The sequence below is a fragment of the Tauraco erythrolophus genome, unplaced genomic scaffold, assembly GCF_009769465.1.
Source record: "Tauraco erythrolophus isolate bTauEry1 unplaced genomic scaffold, bTauEry1.pri scaffold_45_arrow_ctg1, whole genome shotgun sequence".
In the NCBI taxonomy this organism is placed as follows: Eukaryota; Metazoa; Chordata; class Aves; order Musophagiformes; family Musophagidae; genus Tauraco; species Tauraco erythrolophus.
The window spans coordinates 917,291-941,583 of NW_028238615.1; the positions used below are offsets into that span (position 1 = coordinate 917,291).

Here is a 24,293-nt window from a genome sequence, read left to right on the forward strand (position 1 = left end):
ACAGCTCGGAGGCTCCGCCCCCTCCCGGCGCGTGCGGCCCCGGATGGGGGGGGGGCATCTGTGACCTCGGTCGGGGGGTATCTGCCCCCCCCCCCCCCGGGCACCTGCGACCCCCCCGGGGGGGCATCTGTGACCGGCTGGGGGTATCTGTGACCCCCCCCCCCCGGGGGGATCTGTGACCCCCACCGGGCATCTCTGACTCGTGGGGGATCTGTGACCCCGGGGGGGGTAATCTGCCCCCCCTCCAAGGCACCCGCGACCCCCCAGGGGGCATCTGTGACCCCACCGGGCATCTGTGACTCGTGGGGTATCTGTGACCCCAGGGCGAGGGTATCTGCCCCCGCCCGGGCATCTGTGACCCCCCCCCACGAGCATCTGTGACTCGTGGGGGATCTGTGACCCCAGTCGGGGGGTATCTGCCCCCTCCAAGGCACCCGCCACCCCCCCCAGGGGGCATCTGTGACCCCACCGGGCATCTGTGACTCGTGGGGTATCTGCCCTCCCCCGGGCACCTGCGACCCCCCGAGGGTATCTGTGACCCGCCCCGGGGGTATCTGCCCCCCTCCCCGGGGCATCTGTGACCCGCCCCCCCCGGGCATCTGTGACTCGTGGGGGTTGTGTGACCCCGGGGGGGTACCTGCCTCCCACCCCCCCGGGCACCTGCGACCCGCCGGGGGTATCTGTGACCCGCTGGGGGTATCTGTGACCCCCCCCGGGGGTATCTGCCCCCCTGCCCGGGGGTATCTGTGACCCCCAGGGGAATATCTGCCCCCCACCGTGTGCCACCCCAGAGGTATGTGCCCCCCCCAGGGTATGCGTCTCCCCCCACTTTCTACCCCCGGGGTATCTGCCCCCCTCGGGTCATGTCTGACACTGGGGGGTCTTTGCCCCCCCCCCCCCCCAGGCCGTGAGTGCCCCACAAAGGGTATCTGCCCCCCCCCGGGGACATCTGTGACCCCTCTAGGGGTACCTGCCCCCCTGGGGGCATCTTGTGTGTCATCCCGCCCCCCAGGGGCATCCATGGGGACCCCGCAGTGCTGGGGGCCAGTCCTGCCCCTCATGCCAGTGTCGGGGCGCGGGGTCACCCCCCCGCCGTGCCTGCCCCCCCGCAGCGGGGGAGGAAAAACAGCCACGAGTGGATTTTGGCCGGCGCTGGCCCCAGCCCGGCGCCGAGAGGACGGATCCCGGCTCCACGCGGGGCCAGGGGGGCCGGGGGTGGGCACGGGGGTCAACCCAGGAGACACCGGGGCCGCGGCACCCGACGTCCCATCCATGCCGCGCGGGCGCTGCCCGACACGCCGTGCCCCGCGCCGTTGGCGGGCGACGTCCCGTGATCGGTGGCCAAGGGTCGGGCGGCACGGCGACCTTTGAGATGAGCCACGCTCGCCCCGCGGCACCCGGTGCCCGACACCCCCCAAGGTAAGAGCCCCGACCCCCCCGACGGTGGTCCCGGCCGAGGGCTGGCGGTGACGGCGTGCCGTCGCGCTCCCACGTGCGGCGCGGGGGACTTTGTCCCCACCGGCGCTGTGTCCCCTCGGGGATGGGTGCCAGTGCCATGGCCGGTGAGCCTCAGTGCCACTGCCAGTGAGCCTCAGTGCTGCCACTGGCGAGCCTCGGTGCCATCCTGCTGACCCTGCTGTTGCTGCTGGCAGAGCGATGGCGGCCGCGTGGGCACTGCTGCTGGTGCTGGTGGCCTGGCCGGCTGCCACCAGCACCGCCGCGGCGCAGGAGTCGCTGCTCAACATCTGCATGGACGCCAAGCACCACAAAACGGAGCCCGGCCCTGAGGGGCAGCTCTACGGGCAGGTAGGGTCCTCGCCCACCACCCTGGCACCCACCACCAGCACCCGCCGCGGCGTCAGCGCGGACCCTGGCAGTACCACGGCGGGTTCTTTGCACGTGGCGGGGTCTCCATCGTTCTGCGGCACGGCGGCACCGCCTGCCCCCGTGCCAAGGAGCACCGGCGGGTCGCGGCTGAGCCCCGGCTGAGCCGCGGTCGCCCTGGCGCAGTGTGCCCTGTGGAAGGACAACGCCTGCTGCACCGCCAACACCAGTGTGGAGGCTCACCAGGACCAGTCCTACCTCTACAACTTCAACTGGGACCACTGCGGTGCCATGCCGGAGAAGTGCAAGCGCCACTTCATCCAGGACACGTGTCTCTACGAGTGCTCCCCCAACCTGGGGCCCTGGATCGACCAGGTGGGTGCAGACCCCCCTCCCATTCCACCTCGCCCACCTGCCGTGGGGGTGCCAGGGGGTCCCTGGGATGATGCGGGGTGGGGGGCATGCGCAGGCGGACACCAGCTGGCGGAAGGAGCGGATCCTGCACGTGCCGCTGTGCCGGGAGGACTGCGAGCAGTGGTGGGAGGACTGCCAGGATGCTGTCACCTGCAAGGTCAACTGGCACAAGGGCTGGAACTGGACCACAGGTGGGTGGGGTGGGGGGGCGCAGGAGCCCCCCCTTCTCGGGGCTGGACCCCGCTGAGGGTGCCCAGTCACCCTCTGCCTCGTCGCAGGTGCTGCGAGTGGGTCTTGCGAGGGGATGAGGGTCCCCGTGGGGTGGGGAGGTGATGGGGCAGGGGGGTGCTGGCAGGTGGGGGTCCCCCCAGGGCCAAACCCACCACAGCAAAGGCAGCAGGACCCGTGAGGACCCTCATACCCCTCTAAACAGGGGAATGGCACCCTCCTATCCCAAAACCATCAACCCAACCCATTCCAAAGAACCCCACCCCAACCCATCCCCAAGATCCCAACCCTAACCCATTCCCAAAGACCCCAACCCATTCCCAAGACCCCCACCCCAACTCATTCCCAAAGACCCTCTCCCCAACCCATCCCAAAGACCCCCAACTCAACCCATTCCCAAAGACCCTCTCCCCAACCCATCCCAAAGACCCCCAACTCAACCCATTCCCAAAGACCCCAACCCATTCCCAAAGACTCCCACCCCAACCCACCCCAAAGACTCTCACCCCAACTCATTCCCAAAGACCCCCATCCCAACTCATTCCCAAAGACCCCAACCCATTCCCAAAGACCAACCCATTCCCAAGACCCCCACCCCAACTCATTCCCAAAGACCTCCTCCCCAACCCATCCCAAAGACCCCCACCCCAACCCATTCCCAAAGACCAACCCATTCCCAGACTCCCACCCCAACCCACCCCAAAGACCCTCACCCCAACTCATTCCCAAGACCCCCACCTCAACCCATTCCCAAAGCCCTCCTCCCCAACCCATCCCAAAGACCCCCATCCCAACTCATTCCCAAAGACCCAACCCATTCCCAAAGACCAACCCATTCCCAAGACCCCCACCCCATCCCATTCCCAAAGACCTCCTCCCCAACCCATCCCAAAGACCCCAACCCATTCCCAAGACACCTACCCCAACCCATTTCCAAGACCCCCACCCAACCCATTCCCAAAGACTCCCACCCCAGCCCATCCCAAAGACCCTCCTCCCAACCCATTCCCAAAGACCCTCCACCCAACCCATCCCCAAGACCCCCACCCCGACCACCCCCACTTTCCCGCAGGCACCAACCAGTGCCCGCAGGGCGCCATGTGCCAGAAGTTCAAGTACGTCTTCCCCACGCCGGCGGCGCTCTGCGAGCTGGTCTGGTCCCACTCCTACCGCTACACCTCCCACCACCGCGGCAGCGGCCGCTGCATCCAGATGTGGTTCGACCCCGCGCAGGGGAACCCCAACGTCGCCGTCGCGCGGTACTACGCCCTCGGCGGTGCCACCCCCTCGCCCCCCGGCCCCCCACTCCCCGTGCTGCTGGCCCTGCTGGCCCCCACCCTCCTGGCCCTGCTCTGAGCAGCAGGGGGTGTGGGCAGAGGATGGGTGAGGGGGACCCCTGGCTTCCCCGTGCCCCCCATGGGGTGGCCCCAAGCTGTGATGCCCGCTGTGTGTGTCCCCCCCCTCGCCCCGGGGTGGGGCTGGTTAATAAACGCTCCTGCTGCGCTCAGTGGGGTGTCATGGGGGGGCCCCCGTTCATCTGTGCCGACCCGCCGCGCCAGGCAAAGCGGGGGGCACAGGGCTCATCGCCGGTGGGACATGGTGGGGACGAGACCCCCCCCCTGGGCTGCCCCGCGCTGCGAGACACGGCTGTCCCGGGGGGTCCTGCTGGCCCAGAGCCCACCCAGTCACCCCATGGCCCACCTCGGGGGGCTCAGCCACGTCCCCATGGGTCACGCCCCACCTCCCCATCTAGGGGTGCCCCTGTGGGGTGCCCTACCACGGGGCGGGGGGATGGGGGAGTCCCCTCTGGTCTGGGGGACGTGGGGTGCTCTGCCCTGGAGTCTCATCCAGTGTGGGGGACGGGGGTGCCCTGCCCCGGGACGGGGGGTGCGGGGTGCCCTCCAGTGTAGGGGACATGGGGTGCCCTGGGGTGCCCTGCCACGGGGTGGGGGGATCCCCTCTGGTATGAGGGACACGGGGTGCCGTGCCCTGGGGCGAGGGGACAGGGGGTCCCCTCCAATGTGGGGTACGGGGGTGCCGTGCCCCGGGGCGGGGGGACAGGGGGTCCCCTCCAGTGGGGGGTACGGGGGTGCCGTGCCCCGGGGCGGGGGGACAGGGGGTCCCCTCCAATGTGGGGTACGGGGGTGCCGTGCCCCGGGGCGGGGGGACAGGGGGTCCCCTCCAATGTGGGGTACGGGGGTGCCGTGCCCCGGGGCGGGGGGACAGGGGGTCCCCTCCAATGTGGGGTACGGGGGTGCCGTGCCCCGGGGCGGGGGGACAGGGGGTCCCCTCCAGTGGGGGGTACGGGGTGCCGTGCCCCAGACGAGAAGCCCCCAGGCCATGGGGAGGGGGTGCGGTGTGCCCATTCCGGTGCCACACTGGGCCGTGCACCCCCCACCCTTTGAGCCCCCGGCCGCCCTTCGCCGCCCCCCCCTCCTCCCGCTGCCCGCCCCCCGCTGCTCTCCGCCCGCCCCGGTGCCCCCCCCGGCGCCCCTCGCCCCCCCGCACCACCGCCCGCTCCCCGCTGCTGCTCCCCGCCCCCTCCCCGTTTCTCCCCGCCCCCTCCGGTGCTCCCCACCCCCCCTCGGTGCTCCCCGCCCCCCCGCCGCAGCCCCCGCCCGCCCAGCGCCGAGCGCGGCCCCGCGGCGCGGCCCCGGCGGCGGAGCATGGCGGGCACGGGGGGCACGGGGGGCGCGGGGGGGCCGCCGCCGCCCTGGTACCACCGGGACCTGAGCCGGGCCGCCGCCGAGGAGCAGCTGGCACGGGCCGGGCGGGACGGCAGCTTCCTGGTGCGGGACAGCGAGAGCGTGGCGGGGGCCTACGCGCTCTGCCTGCTGTGAGTGCGCCGGGCACCGGGGGGGGCACCGGGGGGGGCACCGGGGGGGGCACGGGCGAGGGTCTGGAGAAGCACCGAGGGGAGTCCGGGGAGATCTGGGGGGCGCGGAAGGGGTGTCCGGGAGAGCACCGGGGGGGGGAGGGGGGCACCGAGGGGGGGGTCCGGGGGGCACCAGGGAGGGATCTGGGAGAGCATCAGGGAGGCGAGTCTGGGGGAGCACCGGGGGGGGGTCTGGAGGGGGCCAGGGAGGCATTGGGGGGTCCGGGGGGGCAGCGGTGGGGGTCTGGAGAAGCACCGGGGGGGTCCGGGGGAGATCTGGGGGGCCCGGAGGGGGTGTCCGGGAGAGCACCGGGGGGGCAGTCCCGGGGAGCACCGGGGGGGCACAGGGTGGGCACCAGGGAAGGATCCGGGAGAGCATCAGGGAGGCGAGTCTGGGGGAGCACCGGGGGGGGGTCTGGAGGGGGCCAGGGAGGCATTGGGGCGTCCGGGGCGGCAGCGGCGGGGGTCTGGGGAAGCACCGAGGGGACCCCCGCGGGGAGATCCGGAGGGGGATCCGGGGAGAGCACCGGGAGCGACACTGGGGGGGGGCACCAGGGGGCCACCGGCGGGGAGCGGGGGGGCACAAATAGGGTGTTCAGGGGGGCACTGGGAGGGGATTCGGGGGGTACCGGCGGGACATCGAGGGGAGAATAAGGGGGGGGACTGGAGGGGGTCCACTTGAGGGGGGGTATTAGGGGAGCACCAGTGAGATATTGGGGGAGCACTGGGGGGCATGGTGGGGGACACCGGAGAGGATCAGGAGGAAGCACAGGGGTGGGGTACTGGGGGGGTGTCAGGGGGCACCGACACCCAGAGGGCAGCAGGCACGGGGGGGAAACACACACCAGACACGGGGGTCACCGGCGCTATGGGGGGACCAGGCATGGGGGGGGCTGGGGCAGCACTGGGAGTGGGGGAATGGGGAGTGGGGGGATAGGGGTCTGGGAGGGGGGGCACAGGCATGGGGAGACCTGGAGGGTGCAGGGGGGCACTGGCACTGCTGAGAGACGGGGCACTGGGGGTCTGGCACTTGCTCAAGGCTGGGGTCCCAGTGGACTGGGCACTGGAAGACAGACTGGGGGGGGCTGGGGGCTGGAGGGGAGGGGAGACATGGGGGGATGCTGGGCACTGGCAGGCGCTGGGCACTGTGGGGAGCAGGGCCGACTCCGGGGCAACTGGGGCACCCACCCTGCCATGGCAGGGTGTGCCAGGATGGGGACTGTCCCCCGCACTCTGGGGGTCCTTGAGCCTCCCCATGGGGCTGGGGGTCCCCAGCCCCTGCCCCCATGTCTGGGGGGGTCCCCAGCCCAGGGGGGCTGCAGCGGGCACGGCTCTGTGCCCACGGGTCACGCTGTGGGGCTTGGGGGCTCCTGCCGCAATGCCGGCCGGTGCCAGGCCCCGGGTGAGTGCCAACAGCCCCGGGGGTGCCCGGGGGGCTGCCACCCCTGGGGCCTCACCGGCACCTTGGCGTGTTGGTGGCACAGCTCAGCACGGTGCCAGGGTGCTCCCGGGGTGTGCCGGCGGCTCCGCTCGGGGCCAGCTGCCCGTGCCAGCACCGGGGCCTTGATGTGGTTGCGGGGCAGGCAGCGTGGCACGACGGCACGGGCACCTCGAAACGAGGCTGTTCCGCTGCCCGTGGGCGCCGGCGGGCGCTGGCAACCGCCGGCTCCGTACGGCAAATGAGGGAGAACCAGGAGGCCGCCGCAAACCGGCCTGCCCTGGCCCGGGGCTGTGCCGTGTGCCGTGCCGGTGCAGGGCGTGCGGCCTCTGCGGTGGCACCGTCCTCCTTCCCCGTGGCCGGTGGCTCGTGCGAATTTGGTTTCCTGGCCACGTGGGCGCAGAGTGGCCGTGGCCGCCAGCTCCCTGCCACGAAGCCGGAGTGGCAAGCGGCATGGGGGAGCATGGCACTGGTGGCACCGCGGGGGCAGAGCACGCCTCACCCCTGCCAATACCGGTGCCCAACGGTGCTGAGGGCTACGTGGGGGCACCTGGGTGGTGGCGGGGGGTCTTGGCGCAGGAGCTTGGGTAAGGGGGGTCTGGCACCGGTGTCTCCCCCGGGCTGGCCTGGTGCTGGCAGTGGTAACGTGGCATCTCAGCCCGGCTGTGGCTTTTCCCTGAGGTTTGCCAGCTCCGGCCCTCACCGCCGGTTCTGTGCCGCCAGCTGGGCTGCGGGTGCCGCGCGGCCGTGCCGAGGGCCGGGACCCTGCAGTGGGGCAAAGCCTGGCACGGAGATGCCACGGCGGGTGGCTGCGCCGGACCGTGCCGCGGTCAGTGGGGAGTCCCTGCCCGGGCGGTGGGCACAGGCGTGCCACGGTCCCACCGCGCAGCCCCCGTGCCGGCGCGGTGACGGCCAGAGCTGCTGGGTCCGTCGGCCGCCGCCGGGGCCTAAAAATAGCTGCGGGGGCAGGAGGAGGAAAGGGAACTGTGCCGGGATCCCGGCAGCGCCGTCTTCCTGTAACCCTCCCGCCGACGCGCCACGGCCTCCGCCGAGCCGGCCATGGCACACCGGGGCTTCGCCAGAGCAGGCGGTGCCGGCACGCGGCGATGGCCGCCCCGGAAAGCGCTGGCATCGCCGGTCGGCGACTGGTGGGTAGTGCCGGTGGGGACGATCCCCACGCGGTGTCCCACCCGCTCTCCGTTGGTTGGCAGGGGTGGCAGTGCCAGGGTGGTCCCCGCTGTGCCGTGGCGGGGTGCCGGCTGGCGTGGCAGAGCCGGTGGGGAGCCCCGGCGCTCGCCGGCGGCCGCGCTCCCACATAATGGCTCTTTGTGCCGGCAGCCCCCCCGGCCCCCTGGGATTATTCACCAAAATAGCAGGCGCGGGCGGCGCGGGGCGGCGCAGCCGGGGGTTGCCCCCTGCTCCACCCCGGGATGGTGCCCATGGGGGGGTTGGCATCCCCCGTCCCCCTGGGATGGTGCCTGTGGGAGTCCCCTGTGGCACCCCCCTCCCCAGCTGGGGTCCCCTGTGCTGGGGGTCCCTGTAGGCCCCCCCAGGGTAACCCTCTGTGCTTCCCCCCCAGATGGGGTTCCTCCTCTGGGCCCCCCCCTTGCCCCCCGCAATTCGGGGTTCCCCGTATTCACCCTGTGCTGGGGTTCCCCAAGTGCCCCCCCCCCACTCCCCCTTTGGGGTTCCTGCTATGGAGACCCCGACTTAGGGTGTCCCGCAGAGACCCTTTGTGACCCCTCTCTTCCCCCCCAGGCTGGGGGGTCTCTGTGTGCCTCCCCCCCAATCCCACCAGCTGAGAGTTCCCATACAGAGCCCCTGACACCAGTTGGGGGTCCCCCGTGTTGACCCCCCCAGCTCCCCCTTTGAGTTGGGGACCCCCCCAGCTCCCTCAGCAGCAGTTTCCCATATGGACCCCTCCCCCCCCCATCCCATTCAGCCCCCCTCACTTGAGGGGTCCCATGGCCCCCCACAGCCCCCAGCTGGGCATTGGGGCACCCAGGAGCCACCCCGATAGCACAATGTCTGCCATGGTGGGGGGGGTCCTGTCCACAGGTTTTTGGGGGGGCAGAAATGGGGGATCCCCTTTCTGGAGCCCGGGGGAGGATGCTTGTGCCGGATCCCCCCCCTCGCTGTGGGGCTGGAGGAGCAGCTGAGATTTGGGGGGACGGGGAGCAGGGTGGCACCAGGGGACGGTGTGGGGGGGGTGCACGGCCCACCCCCCAGCCCCATGGCAGGGTGCCACCGGAGCGGGGCACACCGTGGCCAAGCTGGTGGGTGGCCCTGGTGCGGTGACCTCCGCCAGCGCCGTGGCGGGGAGCAGCTGGGAGCCACTGGCCCCCGGGGGGGTGACAGGTCTGGCCGTGCCAGGGGTCCCGGCCCCCAGCGTCCCCCTTGCCGCCGAGGGGACCCGCGCGGGGTCCTGGGCCCGCTCCCGGTGCCCGGTGGCCTCGGCACCCCGTCTCTCAGCGCTGCCCGTCACCCCCTGCCCTGGGATCACGTCCCCGGTTCCTGTGAGCTTCCATTGGAAAATAAATTGTTTCCTGGCCTCCTGGCTGCCAGGGGCTGCCTGCTCCTGCCTGCTCCTGCCTGTCCCTGCCTGTCCCTGCCTGCTCCTGCCTGCTTCTGCCTATCCCTGCCTGCTCCTGCCTGTCCCTGTCTATCCCTGCCTGTCCCTGCCTGCTCCTGCCTGTCCCTGCCTGCTCCTGCCTATTCCTGCCTGCTCCTGCCTGCTCCTGCCTGTCCCTGCCTGTCCCTGCCTGTCCCTGCATATCCCTGCCTGTTGCCCGCCTGCCCTGGCACACGGACGGGCAGCAGGGCTGGGACCCGCGACATGGCACGGAGCAGGCTGGGAGACTGCCCCGGGGACACAGGGGTGTCAATCGGGGGGTCCCTCTCGGAGCAAGCAGGGGATCGCTCTGAGACCCCTCCCCAGCACCCATCTGGGACCCTCCAGCACCCATCTGGGACGCCCCCCGCACCCATCTGAGACCCCCCAGCACCCATCTGGGACCCCCAGCACCCATCTAGGACCTCCAGCACCCATCTGGGACTCCCCCCGCACCCATCTGGGACCCCCGGCACCCATCTAGGACCTCCAGCACCCATCTGGGACCCCCCCAGCACCCATCTGGGACCCCCCCGCACCCATCCTGCAGGCATTTTCCTGGGGAGCTTTGCTGAGACCTGGCAGCTCGTTACATGCCGCGGGTGATGGTGGTACCAGAGCCACTTCTCCCCGTGGATGCTCGTGCCCAGCTGGTGACACGGGGGTCCCACGGGGAACTGGTGCCCCCTTTGGGGCTGGGGGGGCCGTGCAGGCAGGTGGGGGGATGGCACCCCCCACCCCTGATGCCCGCCTCCCCGCTGCCCACAGGTTCCAGAAGCACGTGCACACCTACCGCATCCTGCCCGACGAGGAGGACTTCCTGGCCGTGCAGGTGGGCACTGCCCCCCCGATTTGGGCCACCCCCTAGCTCTTCGGGAGCACCCCCGTACGGCGGGCAGTGGGGGGGTTGAGGTACCAGGACCTGCAGCCCACACCCGGCTCCTGCTGGGGGGTGCTGGGTGGGCACAGCGCCCCATTTACAGCCCCTCGCCCTCCGCCTGTGCCAGGGTGAGAGCAGGGCTCAGCCTTGGCACTGTGCCACCATCGTGCCCTGCTCTCCAGCACGACCAGACAGCTTGACAGTGCCCGGCTTCAGCCTGGTGCCATGAGCGTGCCCGGCTCTCCGGCATGGCCAGATGGTTCGGCAGTGCCCAGCTTTGGCACTGTGCCGCCAGAGTGCCCGGCTCTCCAGCACAGCCGGACGGCTCGGCAGTGCCCAGCTTTGGCCTGGTGCCATGAGTGTGCCCGGCTCTCCAGCACAACCAGCCGGCTCGGCTGTGCCCGTCTTGGCTGAGCGGCACCGCCGGGTATTTTTAGAGCAACAGAAAGCCCTTTGTGCCGCCCGGGCTGGCAGGAAGAAGCCGCCCCCGGAGGAAGGCGGCCACGGGGTGGCGGCTGCCAGCACCCTGCCAGCCCTCCCGGCGGGCAGCCGCGGCACCGCGGCCCGACGGCGGGGTGCCACGTGCACTGGGCCCCTGCTCCCCATGGCGCTGGGACCGTGGGGTCAGCCCCACACCCTGCGTGGGGGGGGGGGGGATCCCTGTTGGGGGGTTCCCCGCCCTGGGCGAGGGTCCCGGCACGGTGGTTGGCACTGAGGGTGCCGGTGTGCCCGCAGACGTCGCAGGGGGTGCAGGTGAGACGCTTCAAGACGCTGGGCGAGCTGATCGCGCTGTACCTGCAGCCCAACCAGGGGCTGGTCTGCACCCTGCTCTTCCCAGTCGAGAGGGAGAAGGAGAAGGAGAACGCGGAGGACAGGGACTACTCGGGTACGGTGGGTGCCAGGGGCGGGTGGGTGCCGGGACCACCCCCCCGCCTGCGGCTGACCCCCCGCCCCGGCCCCCTTGCAGATGGGGAGGACGAGAAGCCGCCGTTGCCGCCGCGTTCCGGCTCCACCAGCTGTCCCGGCGCCTCGGCGGGGCTGGGGCCCACCGGGCTGGCACCGGCTGTGCCGGAGGGAACGGCGGAGAGGTGAGGGGCTGCACCCCTGCCCAGTCCTGCCCAGCCCTGCCCACCCCTGCCTGTCCCTGCCCACTCCTGTCCATCCCTGCCCACCCCTGCCTGTCCCTGCCCACCCCTGTCCGGCCCTACCCACCCCTGCCCGTCCCTGCCCACTCCTCTCCATCCCTGCCCACCCCTGCCTGTCCCTGCCCACCCCTGTCCGGCCCTACCCACCCCTGCCCATCCCTGCCCACCCCTGTCCATCTCTGCCCACCCCTGCCCACCCCTGCCCATCCCTACCCACCTCTGCCCATCCCTGCCCACCCCTGTCCATCTCTGCCCACCCCTGCCCGGCCCTGCCCACCCCTGCCCGGCCCTGCCTATCCCTGCCTGGCTCTGCCCACCCCTGCCCATCCTTGCCCAGCCCTGCCCAGCCCTGCCTGGCTCTGTCCATCCCTGTCCATCCCTGCCCATTCCTGCCTGGCCCTGCCCACTCCTGCCCATCCCTGCCCATCCTTGCCCACCCCTGCCCATCCTTGCCCATCCCTGCCCACCTCTGCCCACCACTGCCCGCCCCTGCCCATCCCTGCCCATTCCTGCTCGGCCCTGCCCACCCCTGGCCATCCCTGCCCATCCCTGCCCATCCCTGCCCAGCCTTGCCCACCCCTGCCCATCCCTGCCCGGCCCTGCCCACCCCTGCCCATCCCTACCCACCTCTGCCTGTCCCTGCCCACCCCTGCCCACCCCTCACCCCCGGCTCCCTCCTGGCAGCACCAACGGGCTCGGCAGCGTCTCCCACGAGTACCTGAGGAGCAGCTACTCGCTGGACCTGGAGGCGGTGAAGGGGGGGGCCAGCAGCCTCCCCCACCTCAACAAGACCCTCGTCACCTCCTGCAAACGGCTGCACAGGTGGGGGCTGGGCACTGGGAGGGATGGAGGGAGGGAGGGAGGGAGGGAGGGAGGGAGGGATGGATGGATGGATGGATGGATGGATGGATGGATGGATGGATGGATGGATGGAGAGATGGAGGACAGGTGGAGGAATGGATGGGGAGATGGATGGATGGATGGATGGATGGATGGATGGATGGATGGACGGACAGATGGATAGATGGATGTATGGACAGATAGGACAGATGGATGGATGGATGGATGGAGGGAGGGATGGATGGATGGATGGATGGATGGATGGATGGATGGACAGATGGATGGAGGCATGAGTGGAGGGAGGGATGGATGGATGGACGGATGGGGGATGGAGGGATGGGTGGATGGATGGATGGAGGGAGGGATGGATGGATGGATGGAGGGAGGGATGGATGGATGGATGGATGGATGGATGGATGGATGGATGGACAGATGGATGGAGGCATGAGTGGAGGGAGGGATGGATGGATGGACGGATGGGGGATGGAGGGATGGGTGGATGGATGGACAGATGGATGATGAATGGAGGGATGAGTGGAGGGAGGAATGGATGGATGGATGGATGGATGGAGAGATGGATAGATGGATGTATGGACAGATAGGACAGATGGATGGATGGAGGGAGGGATGGGTGGGTGGATGGATGGATGGATGGATGGATAGATGGACGGACAGGACAGATGGATGGATGGGGAGATGGATAGATGGATGGATGGACAGACGACCATGCTCTGTACTGAGCCCCCTCCTCTCATCCCCCCAGTGAGGTGGACAAGGTGCTGGCGGGGCTGGAGATCCTCTCCAAGGTGTTTGACCAGCAGAGCTCCCCCATGGTCTCCAAGATCCTGCAGCAGGTGACGGGGACGTGGGGTCATGGCGGTGCCACCTCCCACCCACCCCTCACCCTGGGGGCTGCGCCCATGAACCCACCACATCCACGGGGAAACGTGGGTGGTGGGAAAGCCAGCGGAGAAGCGCCCCGTCCTGCCCTGGCCCATGGTGCTGGGGGGTTTTTGCTTCTCTGGGGGGCTGGGGTGGATCTGGGGGTCCCACCCTGGTACCGCCGTGGTGCTGGGGCCAGCCGTGACGTGCCGTGCCGGTTTCAGACGGCGGGGCAGAGCGGGGAGCAGGAGCTGGAGAGCCTGGTGCTGAAGCTCTCCGTGCTGAAGGACTTCCTCTCCAGCATCGAGAAGAAGGTGAGGCCAGGGGGGGTCCCATGGGGGGGGTTCTGGGCCAGGTCCTGTGTCAGGGTACGGCCGGGGCATGATCCGGGTGGTGCTGGGGCTGAAATGAGCCATCAGAGGGAACCCCATGGGTGGGGGGGCTGGTGGGGCTGGGGGTGCTGGTGGGGACTGGTGGGACTGGGAGGATGAGGGGCTGATGAGATGGGGGGCTGATGGGGCACTGGTGGGACTGGGGGTTCTAGGCGGGCTGAGGGTGCTGGTGGATCTGGGAGTGCTGGTGAGTCTGGGGGGTTGATGGGATTGGGGGGGCTGGTGAGGCTGACGGTGCTGGTGGGGCTGGGGGGCTGATGGAGCTGGGGATGCCGGTGGGGCCGGGGGCCGCGGTGCCCGGTGCCGCACTGATGCCAGCGGCTGTGCCAGGCGCTGAAGGCGCTGCAGGAGATGAGCTCGGCCGCCCCCGCCGCCCCCCCCCAGCCCCTCTCCCGCAAGGCCAAGAGCATCCCGGTGCAGACCTTCGAGGTGAGTCCCGGCCCCTCCACCCCACCCAGCGCACCCACCGGTGGGTGCCCGGTGGCGGTGTCCCCCCCCCGCCCCACCCACGGGTGCCCCGCGGCAGGTGAAGCTGGACGTCACCCTGGGGGACCTGACCAAGATCGGCAAGTCACAGAAGCACACGCTGAGCGTGGACGTGGAGGGGGGGAAGCTGGTGGTGCTGAAGAAGCAGAAGGACTCGCAGGAGGACTGGAACACCTTCACCCACGACAAGAGTGAGGGGGGGCACGGGGGGGGCACAGGGGGGGCAGGGAGCATCCCTGTGGGGCTTGGGGGTGGGGTGGGTGTCCCCATCCCGCGTGTCTCCATCCCATGTGTCCCCATCCCGGATGTCCCTGCACCCCGGGTGTCCCCCAAAGCCTGGACTGGCAGGGTGGGCACGGTGCCCAGCTGGTGCCCAGTGCCCCCCTGACCTGCGTGTGTGTGTGTGTGTCCCCAAGTCCGGCAGCTGATCAAGTCGCAGCGGGTGCAGAACAAACTGGGCATCGTTTTCGAGAAGGAAAAGGATAAAACGCAGCGGAAAGACTTCGTTTTCGTCAGCGCCCGGGTGGGTCGCGTCTGCCAGGGTGGGGGGGTCCCTTGGTGGGATGGGGAGGGGGCAGCATTTAACCCCTGGTCCCCTGCGGGCGTTTGGGGATGGGTGCTGGGTGCCCAGTGGCGTGTCCCTGGGGTGATCCTTGCCCAGTCCCCTGTGCCAGGGAGGTGCCAAACGGAGTGGCAGGGGGTGACATGGGGGGAGCCCCCCACTCACCCCCCCATTCCCCCCCCCCAGAAGCGGGAGGCTTTCTGCCAGCTGCTGCAGCTGATGAAGAACAAGCATTCCCACCAGGACGAGCCCGACATGATCTCCATCTTCATCGGCACCTGGAACATGGGTGAGCGGGGCCGGGGGGGTCCTGCCAGTGGCAGCCACAGCCCCTGGGGTCCCCCTGACCTTGACCGTACCGCTCCGTGTGCCCCCCCCCACACCGCAGGCAGCGTCCCCCCGCCCAAGAGCATCACGTCGTGGTTCACCTCGAAGGGGCTGGGGAAGACGCTGGACGAGGTGACGGTCGCCATCCCCCACGACATCTACGTCTTCGGCACCCAGGAGAACTCCCTGGGCGACAAGGAGTGGGTGGACTTCCTGCGCGCCGTGCTCAAGGACTTCACGGAGGTCGAGTACCGCCCGGTAGGAACCGGGGGGGTCCTGGGGGTCCTGGGGGTGGGTGATGCTCGGTGTCCCCTGGGCTCCTGTGCGGGAGCTCGGAGGCTGCGGATGCTGCAGCTCCCGTGTTTCGGGGTGCTCTCGCGGCGCCGGGGGTGCTGGTGGGGGGGGGGAGTGTTTCCCCGGGGAATGCCCCTTGGCACAGGGGCAGGGGGCTGCCCGGGGGGCTGACGGTGCCCGGGGCCGCAGGTGGCCATGCAGTCGCTGTGGAACATCAAGGTGGTGGTGCTGGTGAAGCCGGAGCACGAGAACCGCATCAGCCACGTCAGCACCTCCAGCGTCAAGACGGGCATCGCCAACACCCTGGGTAGGGGCCGGGGCTGCTGGGGTGAGGGGTGGCATGGGGGTAGTAGGGGGGTGTGGTGCACGAGGAGGGGTCGGGGCTGGTGCGCAGTGCACGAGGAGCAGTCCTGGTGTGTCTGCAGTGCACGGGGAGGGGTCCTGGAGTGCGTGTTGCACGAGGAAGAGTCTGGGGGGGATGATGTTGCACGAGGAGGGGTCTGGGTGCATGTGCGTTGCATGGGGAGGGGTCCTGGAGTACATGTATTGCACGAGGAGGGGTCCAGGCATGTGTGCATTGCACAAGGAGGGATCCAGGCATCTGTACGTTGCACGAGGAGGGGTCCAGTTGTGCCTTATTGCACGAGGAGGGGTCCAGGTGTGCGTGCGTTGCACGAGGAGGGGTCCAGGTGCATGTGCGTTGCACGAGGAGGGGTCCTGGCACGTGTGTGTTGCACGAGGAGGGGTCCAGGCGCGTGTGCGTTGCACGAGGAGGGGTCCTGGCACGTGTGCACTGCACGAGGAGGGGTCCAGGTGTGTGTGCACTGCACAAGGAGGGGTCCTGGCACGTGTGCACTGCACGAGGAGGGGTCCTGGCACATGTGCGTTGCACGAGGAGGGGTCCAGGTGTGTGTGCACTGCACGAGGAGGGGTCCTGGCACATGTGCGTTGCACAAGGAGTGGTCCTGGTGCGTGTGCGTTGCACGAGGAGAGGTCCAGGCACATGTGCCAGGAGCCCGTGCCGGCAGCCTAGGGCACCGTACCCCATCCCCGGTGCCTGGGGCCAGCCGGTCCCGTCCCCTCGGGGGGGCAGCCCGCGGGTGCCAGTGCAGCCGCCCGCCCCGGCCTGACCCTGCCCCGTGCCCGTGCCCGTGCCCGCAGGGAACAAGGGCGCCGTGGGCGTCTCCTTCATGTTCAACGGCACCTCCTTCGGCTTCGTCAACTGCCACCTCACCTCCGGCAACGAGAAGACGGCACGGTGAGCACCCCGGGAGCGGGACGGGCACCCTCCCCGTGGCACCCCCCTCCCCGTGACGCCCCCGTGCCCCTGCCCGGGCAGGAGGAACCAGAACTACCTGGACATCCTGCGCCTGCTCTCGCTGGGGGACAAGCAGCTGAGCTCCTTCGACATCTCCCTCCGCTTCACCCACCTCTTCTGGTTCGGGGACCTCAACTACCGCCTGGACATGGACATCCAGGTGCGAGGGGTGGCATGGGGGGGGGGATGCCGGGGTGTCGTGTGCCCCCCCAGCCCCGTTCCAGCCCCGGTGTCCCGCAGGAGATCCTCAACTACATCAGCCGGAAGGAGCTGGAGCCGCTGCTCAAGGTGGATCAGCTCAACCTGGAGAAGGAGAAGCACAAGGTCTTCCTGCGCTTCGGTGAGGGCTGGGGGGGCCCGGGGGGGGCAGCCCCTGCTGCCAGGGCTCTCCTGACCCCCCCGCTGTCGGCGCAGGCGAGGAGGAGATCACCTTCCCCCCCACCTACCGCTACGAGCGCGGCTCCCGGGACACCTACGTCTGGCACAAGCAGAAGCCCACGGGGGTAGGTGCTGGGGTGGGGGGTCAGGGTGGGCAGGGGGGGCACCTCAGCCTGATCCCACCCCCCTCCCCGTCCCCGCCAGGTCCGCACCAACGTGCCGTCCTGGTGCGACCGCATCCTCTGGAAGTCCTACCCGGAGACCCACATCAACTGCAACGCCTACGGTGAGCCGCGGCTCCCCGTCCCCCCGCCCCGGGACGCCATCCCCCCACCCAGGGGTGGTGTCCCCCCCCCATCCTGACCCCCCCCACCCATCCCACCGGCCGCAGGGTGCACGGACGACATCGTCACCAGCGACCACTCGCCCGTCTTCGGCTCCTTCGAGGTGGGGGTGACGTCCCAGTTCGTCTCCAAAAAAGGTGCCTGTGCCAAAGGGGACACCGTGCGCCCCTCCCCGTGGATCTCACCCCTCTCTCGAGAAGTGGGGAGGTCCCGGGGGGAGGTCCTGACCCACGGCCTCTCCCTGGAGGGCTCTCCAAGTCCTCGGAGCAGGCGTGCATCGAGTTCGAGAGCATCGAGGCCATCGTGAAGACGGCCAGCCGCACCAAGTTCTTCATCGAGTTCTATTCCACCTGCCTGGAAGGTGAGGGGGAGGGGGTCCCGGGGGGGCTCGGCACGGTGCCAGGGGACTGACGGGGGGGTGGGACCCGTGTGTGCGTCCCCCCCACCACCGCAGAGTTCAAGAAGAGCTTCGAGAACGACAGCCAGAGCAGCGACAACATCAACTTCCTCAAGGTGCAGTGGTCGGCGCGGCAGCTGCCCACGGTGAGGAGGGCAGGGCTGGCGGCGAGGGGGGGCTGCTGGCAGGGAGACCCCCCCCCCCTAATTGATCGGTGCCCCCTGCCCGCAGCTGAAGCCCATCCTCTCCGAGATCGAGTACCTGCAGGACCAGCACCTCCTGCTCACCGTCAAATCCCTCGACGGCTACGAGTCCTACGGTGAGCGCCCGCGCCGCCGGCCTGGGGTGGGGGGTCCCGTGGGGATGCGGACCCCTGACCCCCCCCCTCTCCTTCACTCTTCCCCCCCCAGGGGAGTGCGTCATCGCCCTGAAGTCCATGATCGGCAGCACCGCGCAGCAGTTCCTCACCTACCTGTCGCACCGGGGCGAGGAGACGGGCAACATCCGCGGCTCCATGAAGGTCCGCGTGCCCGCCGAGCGCCTGGGCACCCGCGAGAGGCTCTATGGTGAGGACCCCCCCACCCCAACCCCGGGGGGGGGACGGTGGGGATGGGACCCCCCCGACTCTGCTGAGCCCCCCGTCCCACCGCAGAGTGGATCAGCATCGATAAGGACGAGGCGGCGGCCGGCAAAGGGAAGGTGCCACTGGGTGCCAGAGCCAACCAGGACTATGCCAAGTATGGGGGACGGGGCTTGAGGGGGGGCTGGGGAGCACTGGTGGCCCTGGCTGGGGGTCCTGGGGAGGGGCTGGGAGGGCTTGAGCATCTCCTGGTGCTGCGGGAGCTCAGGGATCGCTCAGCATCCCTGTGGGATGGCGGGTGTTGGGAACGGTGCCAGTGCTGGCTGTGCCACGCAGGTCGGGAGCGGGGGGCTCGGTGCCTCCGGGAGCGGTGCTGGCCCCATCCCAGGGGGCTGAGCCCCATCCTGGGGGTCCAAGCCCCCCAGTGCACCCACCACCTCTTGTCGCCCAGGTCGGCGGGGCGGAAGCCCCCCAGTGCCGACCCACCCGCTGCCACCCCGGCGAAGCTCCCAGAGGAGCCGGAGAAGGGCAGTGCCACGCCAGCCCCCCGGCCCCCCACCTTGCACCGCAGCACCACCAGGGACGAGGCCGCCCCGAGCCGGTGAGATGGGGATGGGCAGGGCTGGGGGGGGGCCACCCACCAGCTCCCCCTGCGCCCGGCGGTGCCACGCTCACCCGCTGTGCCCGCAGATCCAAGGTGGAGGCGACGCCGGAGCCGGCGGGGGGGCCGCCGAAGAACAGCTTCAACAACCCGGCGTACTACGTGTTGGAGGGGGTCCCGCACCAGCTGCTGGCACCCGGGGACCCTGGCAAACCCCCGGCCCCCAAGGCCAAGGTGCAGCTGGCAGTGCCCGAGCGCCGCCGGCACCCCTCGGTCGGGCAGCCGCCGGCGTGCCGCGGCGAGGACAGCTCGTCGGACGAGGACGCTGGCACCCTCAACCTGCCGCCGCCGGATTTCCCCCCGCCGCCGCTGCCGCGGGAGCTGGAGGTGCCCCCCAACCCCTTCTACGGCGGTGCCAAGGAGGTGCCGGTGCCCGGCGGGCGCGAGGAGCCCAAACTGCGGTCGGGTGCCAGCGGTGCCGCCTTTGGCGAATCCCCCCCGCCCAGGCTGCACCCCCGGCCCCCGCCGGCTGCCGGGGCCGGATTCGGGCTGGAGGGGACCACCGTGAGCGGGGGGCTGCCCGCGCCGGGGGGGCTCCTGGACGACCGCTCCTGCTCGGTGCTGCAGATGGCCAAGACGCTGAGCGAGGTGGACTACGGCGGCGGCAAGGGGCGGGCAACCCCCCCCACCCCGCTGCTGGCCAAGGGGGGGCGGCTGGAGCTGCCCCCCCGCTGCCTGCACCCCGACTACGGCCGCCCCCTCGCCTTCCCCCCGCACCCCATCCGGGAGAGCATCCAGGAGGACCTGGCTGAGGAGGTGGGTGTTGGGGGGGGGGTCAGGGTGCTGGGACCCCCGGTGCAGGGCACTGGGGGGGCCCTGAGGGTGGGGGCGGCGTTAGGGGTTTGGGGTGTGCTGGGGGTGGGGCTGTGCTGCTGTGGGGCAGAGTTGGGGGCTGCCGGGGGGCTGGGGAGGGCAGGGGCACCCTTGGGCACCCATCCTGCCTCAGCCCCACGCTGCTGGGGCTGAGGGCTGCCTGCCCCCCTGCTGGCACCCCCTGCCTGCCCCCACCTGCCTGCACCCTGCCTGCCCCCCTGCCCACCCGCACCCCCCACCCCGGGGAGCAGCCGGGATGGGACAGGGGGTCTGGGCACAGCCACCAGCCCCGGGAAGGGACCCTCCGTGGTGCAGGGTGGTCCCACCCCGGGGGTCCCTGTGGCTGAGGGTACTGCGGTGCAGGCGCTGTGCCAGGCGGGCCGTGGCGTGGGCACCGTGCCTGGCGTGGGCGAGTGGCTGCGGGCACTGGGACTGGAGCGGTACGAGGAGGGGCTGGTGCGCAACGGCTGGGACGACCTGGAGTTCCTCAGGTGAGCGGCCCCCCAGGGTGAGGGGGGGACAGGGACGGACCCCCACCCCCCCACCCCCACCTTGCCACCCCTGCTGGGTCCATGTCCTCTCGGGGGGGGTCACAGCAATGCCTGGAGGGGGCACCCTCCCATGGGGAGACCCCAGGGGGTGCTACCATGGGGGGTCCCTGCTGCCATGAGGCGTCCCCGCTGCCCCCTGAGGCCACGTAGCCCCTGAGTGGGGGCTCCTACACCCACCGAGGGGGTCCCAGCCAGGTTGGAGTCCCCCCCCGGGGCGGTGAGCCCCACGCCTGCATCCCCCCTCCCCAGCGACATCACGGAGGAGGACCTGGAGGAGGCCGGTGTACTGGACCCCGGCCACAAGCGCGTCCTCCTCGAGAGCCTCCGCAAGTAGCCGCGGCCGAGCATCCCGCATCCCGCGGCGGAGCATCCTGCATCCTGCATCCTGAGGTCCAGCATCCCGCGGTCCAGCATCCCGCCATCACCAGCAGCAGCCATCATCACCAGCAGCCGGCGGGAGCACCGGGACCCCCATCACGCCCCCCCCACCCCTTCCTGGGTGCTGCGTAATGGGGGGGGGGGGGTGTATGAGGGGGATTGGGGGGGTAATGGGGGGGGGGGTCTTGGTCAGATAATTTCAGGGGGGGGCCCTGCCCATGGGGCCTCCCCTCGTTTTAAGTTATTTCTTATTTATTGAGGGACGGGCCGAGTGTTCGTCTGGTTGGGGCGGGGGGGGGTTCTGCGGGCAGGGGCAGGTTTTTGAGGGGAGTCTCAGGGACCCCCTGGCCCCACCGCAGCCCCTCGCAGCCAGTGAGGAAGAGGAGGAGGCTCAGCAAAGTCGTGTCTCAACCCAAGTGCCTTCGCGATACCCGGCTGGTGCCCAACTGGGATTGGGAGGCGGGGGCGGGCACTGCCAGCCCCTGTGGATGACTCTGGGCAGAGCTCGGGGTGCCCGTCCCGACCCGGGAGGGGTCCCATCCCCACCCGGGGGGGTCCCGCTGCAGCAGAGCTGGATCAGTGCCTTCACCCAACACCCCACTCCCACCCCTCCAGTGCCTTCGGGGTGTCCCGTCCCCCCTGGGCACCAGTTTGCCCATTAGGTACTTGCTGGATCCGTCCCCCCCTCCTGGGGGCTGTGTGGTCCCATGGGTGCTCAGCCCCCAACCTCACCAAGTGTCCTTTCGGGGGGGTCCCCATGGTGGGAGTCCCCCAGCCGTGCCTTTTTCCCCCCCTGGGCTCTGCCCATCCCCGTGGGCTGTGCCCCAGGGGTGATGGGGGGTGATGCCCACCCCCAGCCCCACTCCTCAGACCCCTGGGACCCCCCCGATACCCCCCTGCTGCCACCGCTCCGGCTGAGATGAAGGATGGGCCGGATCCCCACTGGCAGCCCCCCCCCCCATGCCCCTCGTTAGTTAACGGGGCCCTTGGTGTGAACTTAATCAAACTAAAAATGTCGTGTCATGTCGTGCCGTGTCATGCCATGTCGTGCCGTGTCATGCCGTGTCGTGCCCCGTCTCCTTGAGGTGGTTTGTTGGGGTTTTTTAAGATCAGGAACAATTTTTTTCAATGTTCCATGTGCTGATGGTGTGAACCTCCTGTCACGCACCACGTTCCCAGGGAATACTGGGACAAGGAACTGGGTCCCTGCATGGCCCAGGACCCCCCAGGCTGGTCAGACTGGTCCCACCATGATCTGAGACCCCCCCACCATGGCTGGTCAGACTGGTCCCACTGTGATCTGGGACCACCACCCCATGGCTGGTCAGACTGGTCCCACTGTGATCTGGGACCACCACCCCATGGCTGGTCAGGCTGGTCCCACCGTGATCTGGGACCCCCCAGACTGGTCCCAGCCCAGGGGCTGGGGTTCCCTGCCGTCACTGTCCCCCCTCTCTGTGGGGGTCCCCAGGGAACTCTGATGCTCCCCGGTGCACAGACACCGCCCCCCATCCCTGACACCCACTGCGGACCCTGACCCAGCACCCCACTGAGCCCCCCCCCGCCTGCCCCCCTGCCTGCACGCCCTAACCCCTCCCTGCCCATCCTGGGGGGGTGCAGGACTCCCCCCGTCCCCCTTACCCCGGACCCCCCCATCCCTCCACACCCTGGGGTGCTCCTTGGCACCACCCCGGGGACCTTGTCGGGGGACACGGGGCCCTGCAGCTGCTCAGGGTCTTTTGGGGGGGGGGGGGGCGGGCAAAACACCCCAAAGGCACCGGGGCTCGGGGGTTTGCGGCACCCCTGGCATGGCTGGGGGGGGCTGGTCAGCACTGGGGGGGCTCGGGGCGGGGGGGGCCGTGCAGAATCCTGGCACCTGCAGCTGTGGGGGGGGGGGTGGGGGTGCAGCGAGGGGAGGGGGCCAGCGGCGGCGTCAATAAATTAAGTTTTATTTGGATTAGTGTCATTTGCAAAGGGGGGGCAATAAATTACAGAACGGTTAAAAAAAAAAAAAAAAAAAAGAAAGAAAGAAAAAAGGTGACACCCAAACCCACCTCAGCCGCGGGGGGGGGGGGGACGGGGCGGGAGTTGGGGGGTGGGGGTTCTGACTGCTGCACCCACACACAGCCAGGGACGCCCACCGGCACGGGCAGCACCGGCGCGGTGGGTGCAGGGGCCCAGCTGCACCCCGGGCCCCCCCACCGGGACCCTCTGCAAGCAGTGCTGTACTGGGGGGGGGGTCCTGGCTGCACCCACCCCAGCTCTGATGGGGGCACCCATCCCGCTCCCGCTGCCAGAGAGGGGCCGCGGCTCCACTGCGGGGTCCCGCCAGCCGCTCCGGGGGGGCCCATCCTGTGCCAGCCCAATTCCGGGGTGACTGCGGCATCACCCGCGTTTGCCCCCCCCAAAATCTCTCCCAGTCCCACTGGGCCGGGGTGCTGCTGGGGGGTGGGGGGAAATCCATGTCTGCAGGAAGGATCTGGGGGGGCGACACCCCCTCCCCGCGCCGAGGGGGCTCTCACTGCCGAATTCCCCGGCACTGCTCACCCCACACCCCCCAAAATCCCAACCCTAAAGTGCTTCCTCGCCCCCGGCCCGGCGGTGTGTCCCATGGGGGGGGTCTCCTGGGGGGGCTGCCATGATGCTGGAGCACCCACAGTGCCTTGGGGAGCCCCACAGCTGCCCCCACCCCTGGGGTGCACCGGGAGCCCCCCGAAAGCTACGCCTGGGGCTGCTGCCCCCCTCCTTGCCCCCCCGTGGTCCCACAGCACCCATGGGTGGGTGGTGCCGGTGGGAGCTGGCAGTGGGGGCTGCCCCCAGCTCTGGCCCCATCCTGTTGGCATGGGGTCTGGGAGAGGGTGGGGGTCCCGCGGCCCCCCCGCCCCGGGGAGCAGCGTAGGGTGCAGATGGCCAGGCAGGGGTGGGGGGTCCCCAGCCCATCTCCCCACTGGCAGCCGTTTGCCAGAGCGTCACGGCTGGGTCCGCGGTGGGAGCGTTGGCACGGGGGGGCACGGGGTGGCGTTGGGGGTTCGGGGGGGGGTTCGGGGGCCGGTTTCGACGCCCGGCGCATCAGAAGAGGTTTGTCTTGAGGGCGTTGGGCTTCCGATGGAAGGAGGAGAGGACGCCGGAGAAAGGTCCCGGCACGGCTTCGGCGGGCTGCCAGGCCTTCAGCAGGTCGGCGGCGTTGGCGGTGCCACTGCTAGTGCTCACGCCGGGCCAAATGGGTGCCTTGAGGGGCTGGGGGGGGTGGCCGGGTCCCATGGGTGGCCCCGCACCGGGACTGGGGCTCAGGCTGCTGCCGGGGCTGCCGAGGCTGCCGGCGGCGGGCAGGGATGCCGTGCTGTCCGGCGTCGGGCTGCAGTTGGACTCCTTGGACTCGTCGTCTTCCGAGGAAGAGCGCGGCTCCGACTTCTTGCCGGTGGCACCGGCGTTGCCGCCGCTGCCCTTGGCGTTGGCCGCCCGTTCCTGCTTGCGGAATTTGGCTCGACGGTTCTGGAACCAGACCTGGAGGGGATGGGAGGACCCCACGCCGGGGGTTTGGGGACCCCGCGGGGCACAGACAGCCCCACAGCCCCCCCCCTCGGGCCGGGATGCTCGCCCCGGGGTGCCCCCTGCAGCACCCCCACTCCCACGGGTACAACGTTTTCCCCGGCACCGGGGGGGTCAATAGATTTA

At 70.2% G+C, this 24,293-nt stretch overlaps 3 protein-coding genes across 3 annotated transcripts; 2 read left to right on the top strand and 1 right to left on the bottom strand.

The window, feature by feature from the left end:
• The first annotated feature begins 1,372 nt into the window (after positions 1-1,372).
• On the top strand, positions 1,373-3,822 carry LOC147525999 (folate receptor gamma-like). Its single transcript, XM_086630680.1, has 5 exons — positions 1,373-1,419; positions 1,653-1,806; positions 2,011-2,199; positions 2,294-2,429; positions 3,539-3,822. Exons 1-5 carry the CDS (start codon positions 1,373-1,375, stop codon positions 3,820-3,822), a joined length of 810 nt encoding a protein of 269 aa, XP_086486806.1.
• A 1,310-nt stretch (positions 3,823-5,132) lies between these two features.
• INPPL1 (inositol polyphosphate phosphatase like 1) lies at positions 5,133-20,574 on the top strand. The gene is made up of 28 exons (XM_086630687.1): positions 5,133-5,302; positions 10,159-10,222; positions 11,006-11,156; positions 11,238-11,358; positions 12,100-12,237; positions 13,019-13,109; positions 13,362-13,451; positions 13,860-13,958; positions 14,056-14,206; positions 14,432-14,538; positions 14,764-14,866; positions 14,966-15,162; positions 15,388-15,505; positions 16,360-16,456; positions 16,538-16,676; positions 16,757-16,856; positions 16,931-17,019; positions 17,099-17,180; positions 17,286-17,375; positions 17,486-17,599; positions 17,693-17,781; positions 17,867-17,954; positions 18,046-18,201; positions 18,288-18,372; positions 18,667-18,816; positions 18,906-19,632; positions 20,053-20,180; positions 20,490-20,574. The coding sequence occupies exons 1-28, from the start codon at positions 5,133-5,135 to the stop codon at positions 20,572-20,574; spliced, it is 3,819 nt and encodes a 1,272-aa protein (XP_086486813.1).
• A 3,113-nt stretch (positions 20,575-23,687) lies between these two features.
• PHOX2A (paired like homeobox 2A) lies at positions 23,688-24,122 on the bottom strand (the record flags this gene model as incomplete). Its single annotated transcript, XM_086630657.1, has 1 exon — positions 23,688-24,122. A coding segment is annotated over one exon (435 nt), but the record flags the coding sequence as incomplete, so codon positions are not given.
• Between the last annotated feature and the right edge of the window lie 171 nt (positions 24,123-24,293).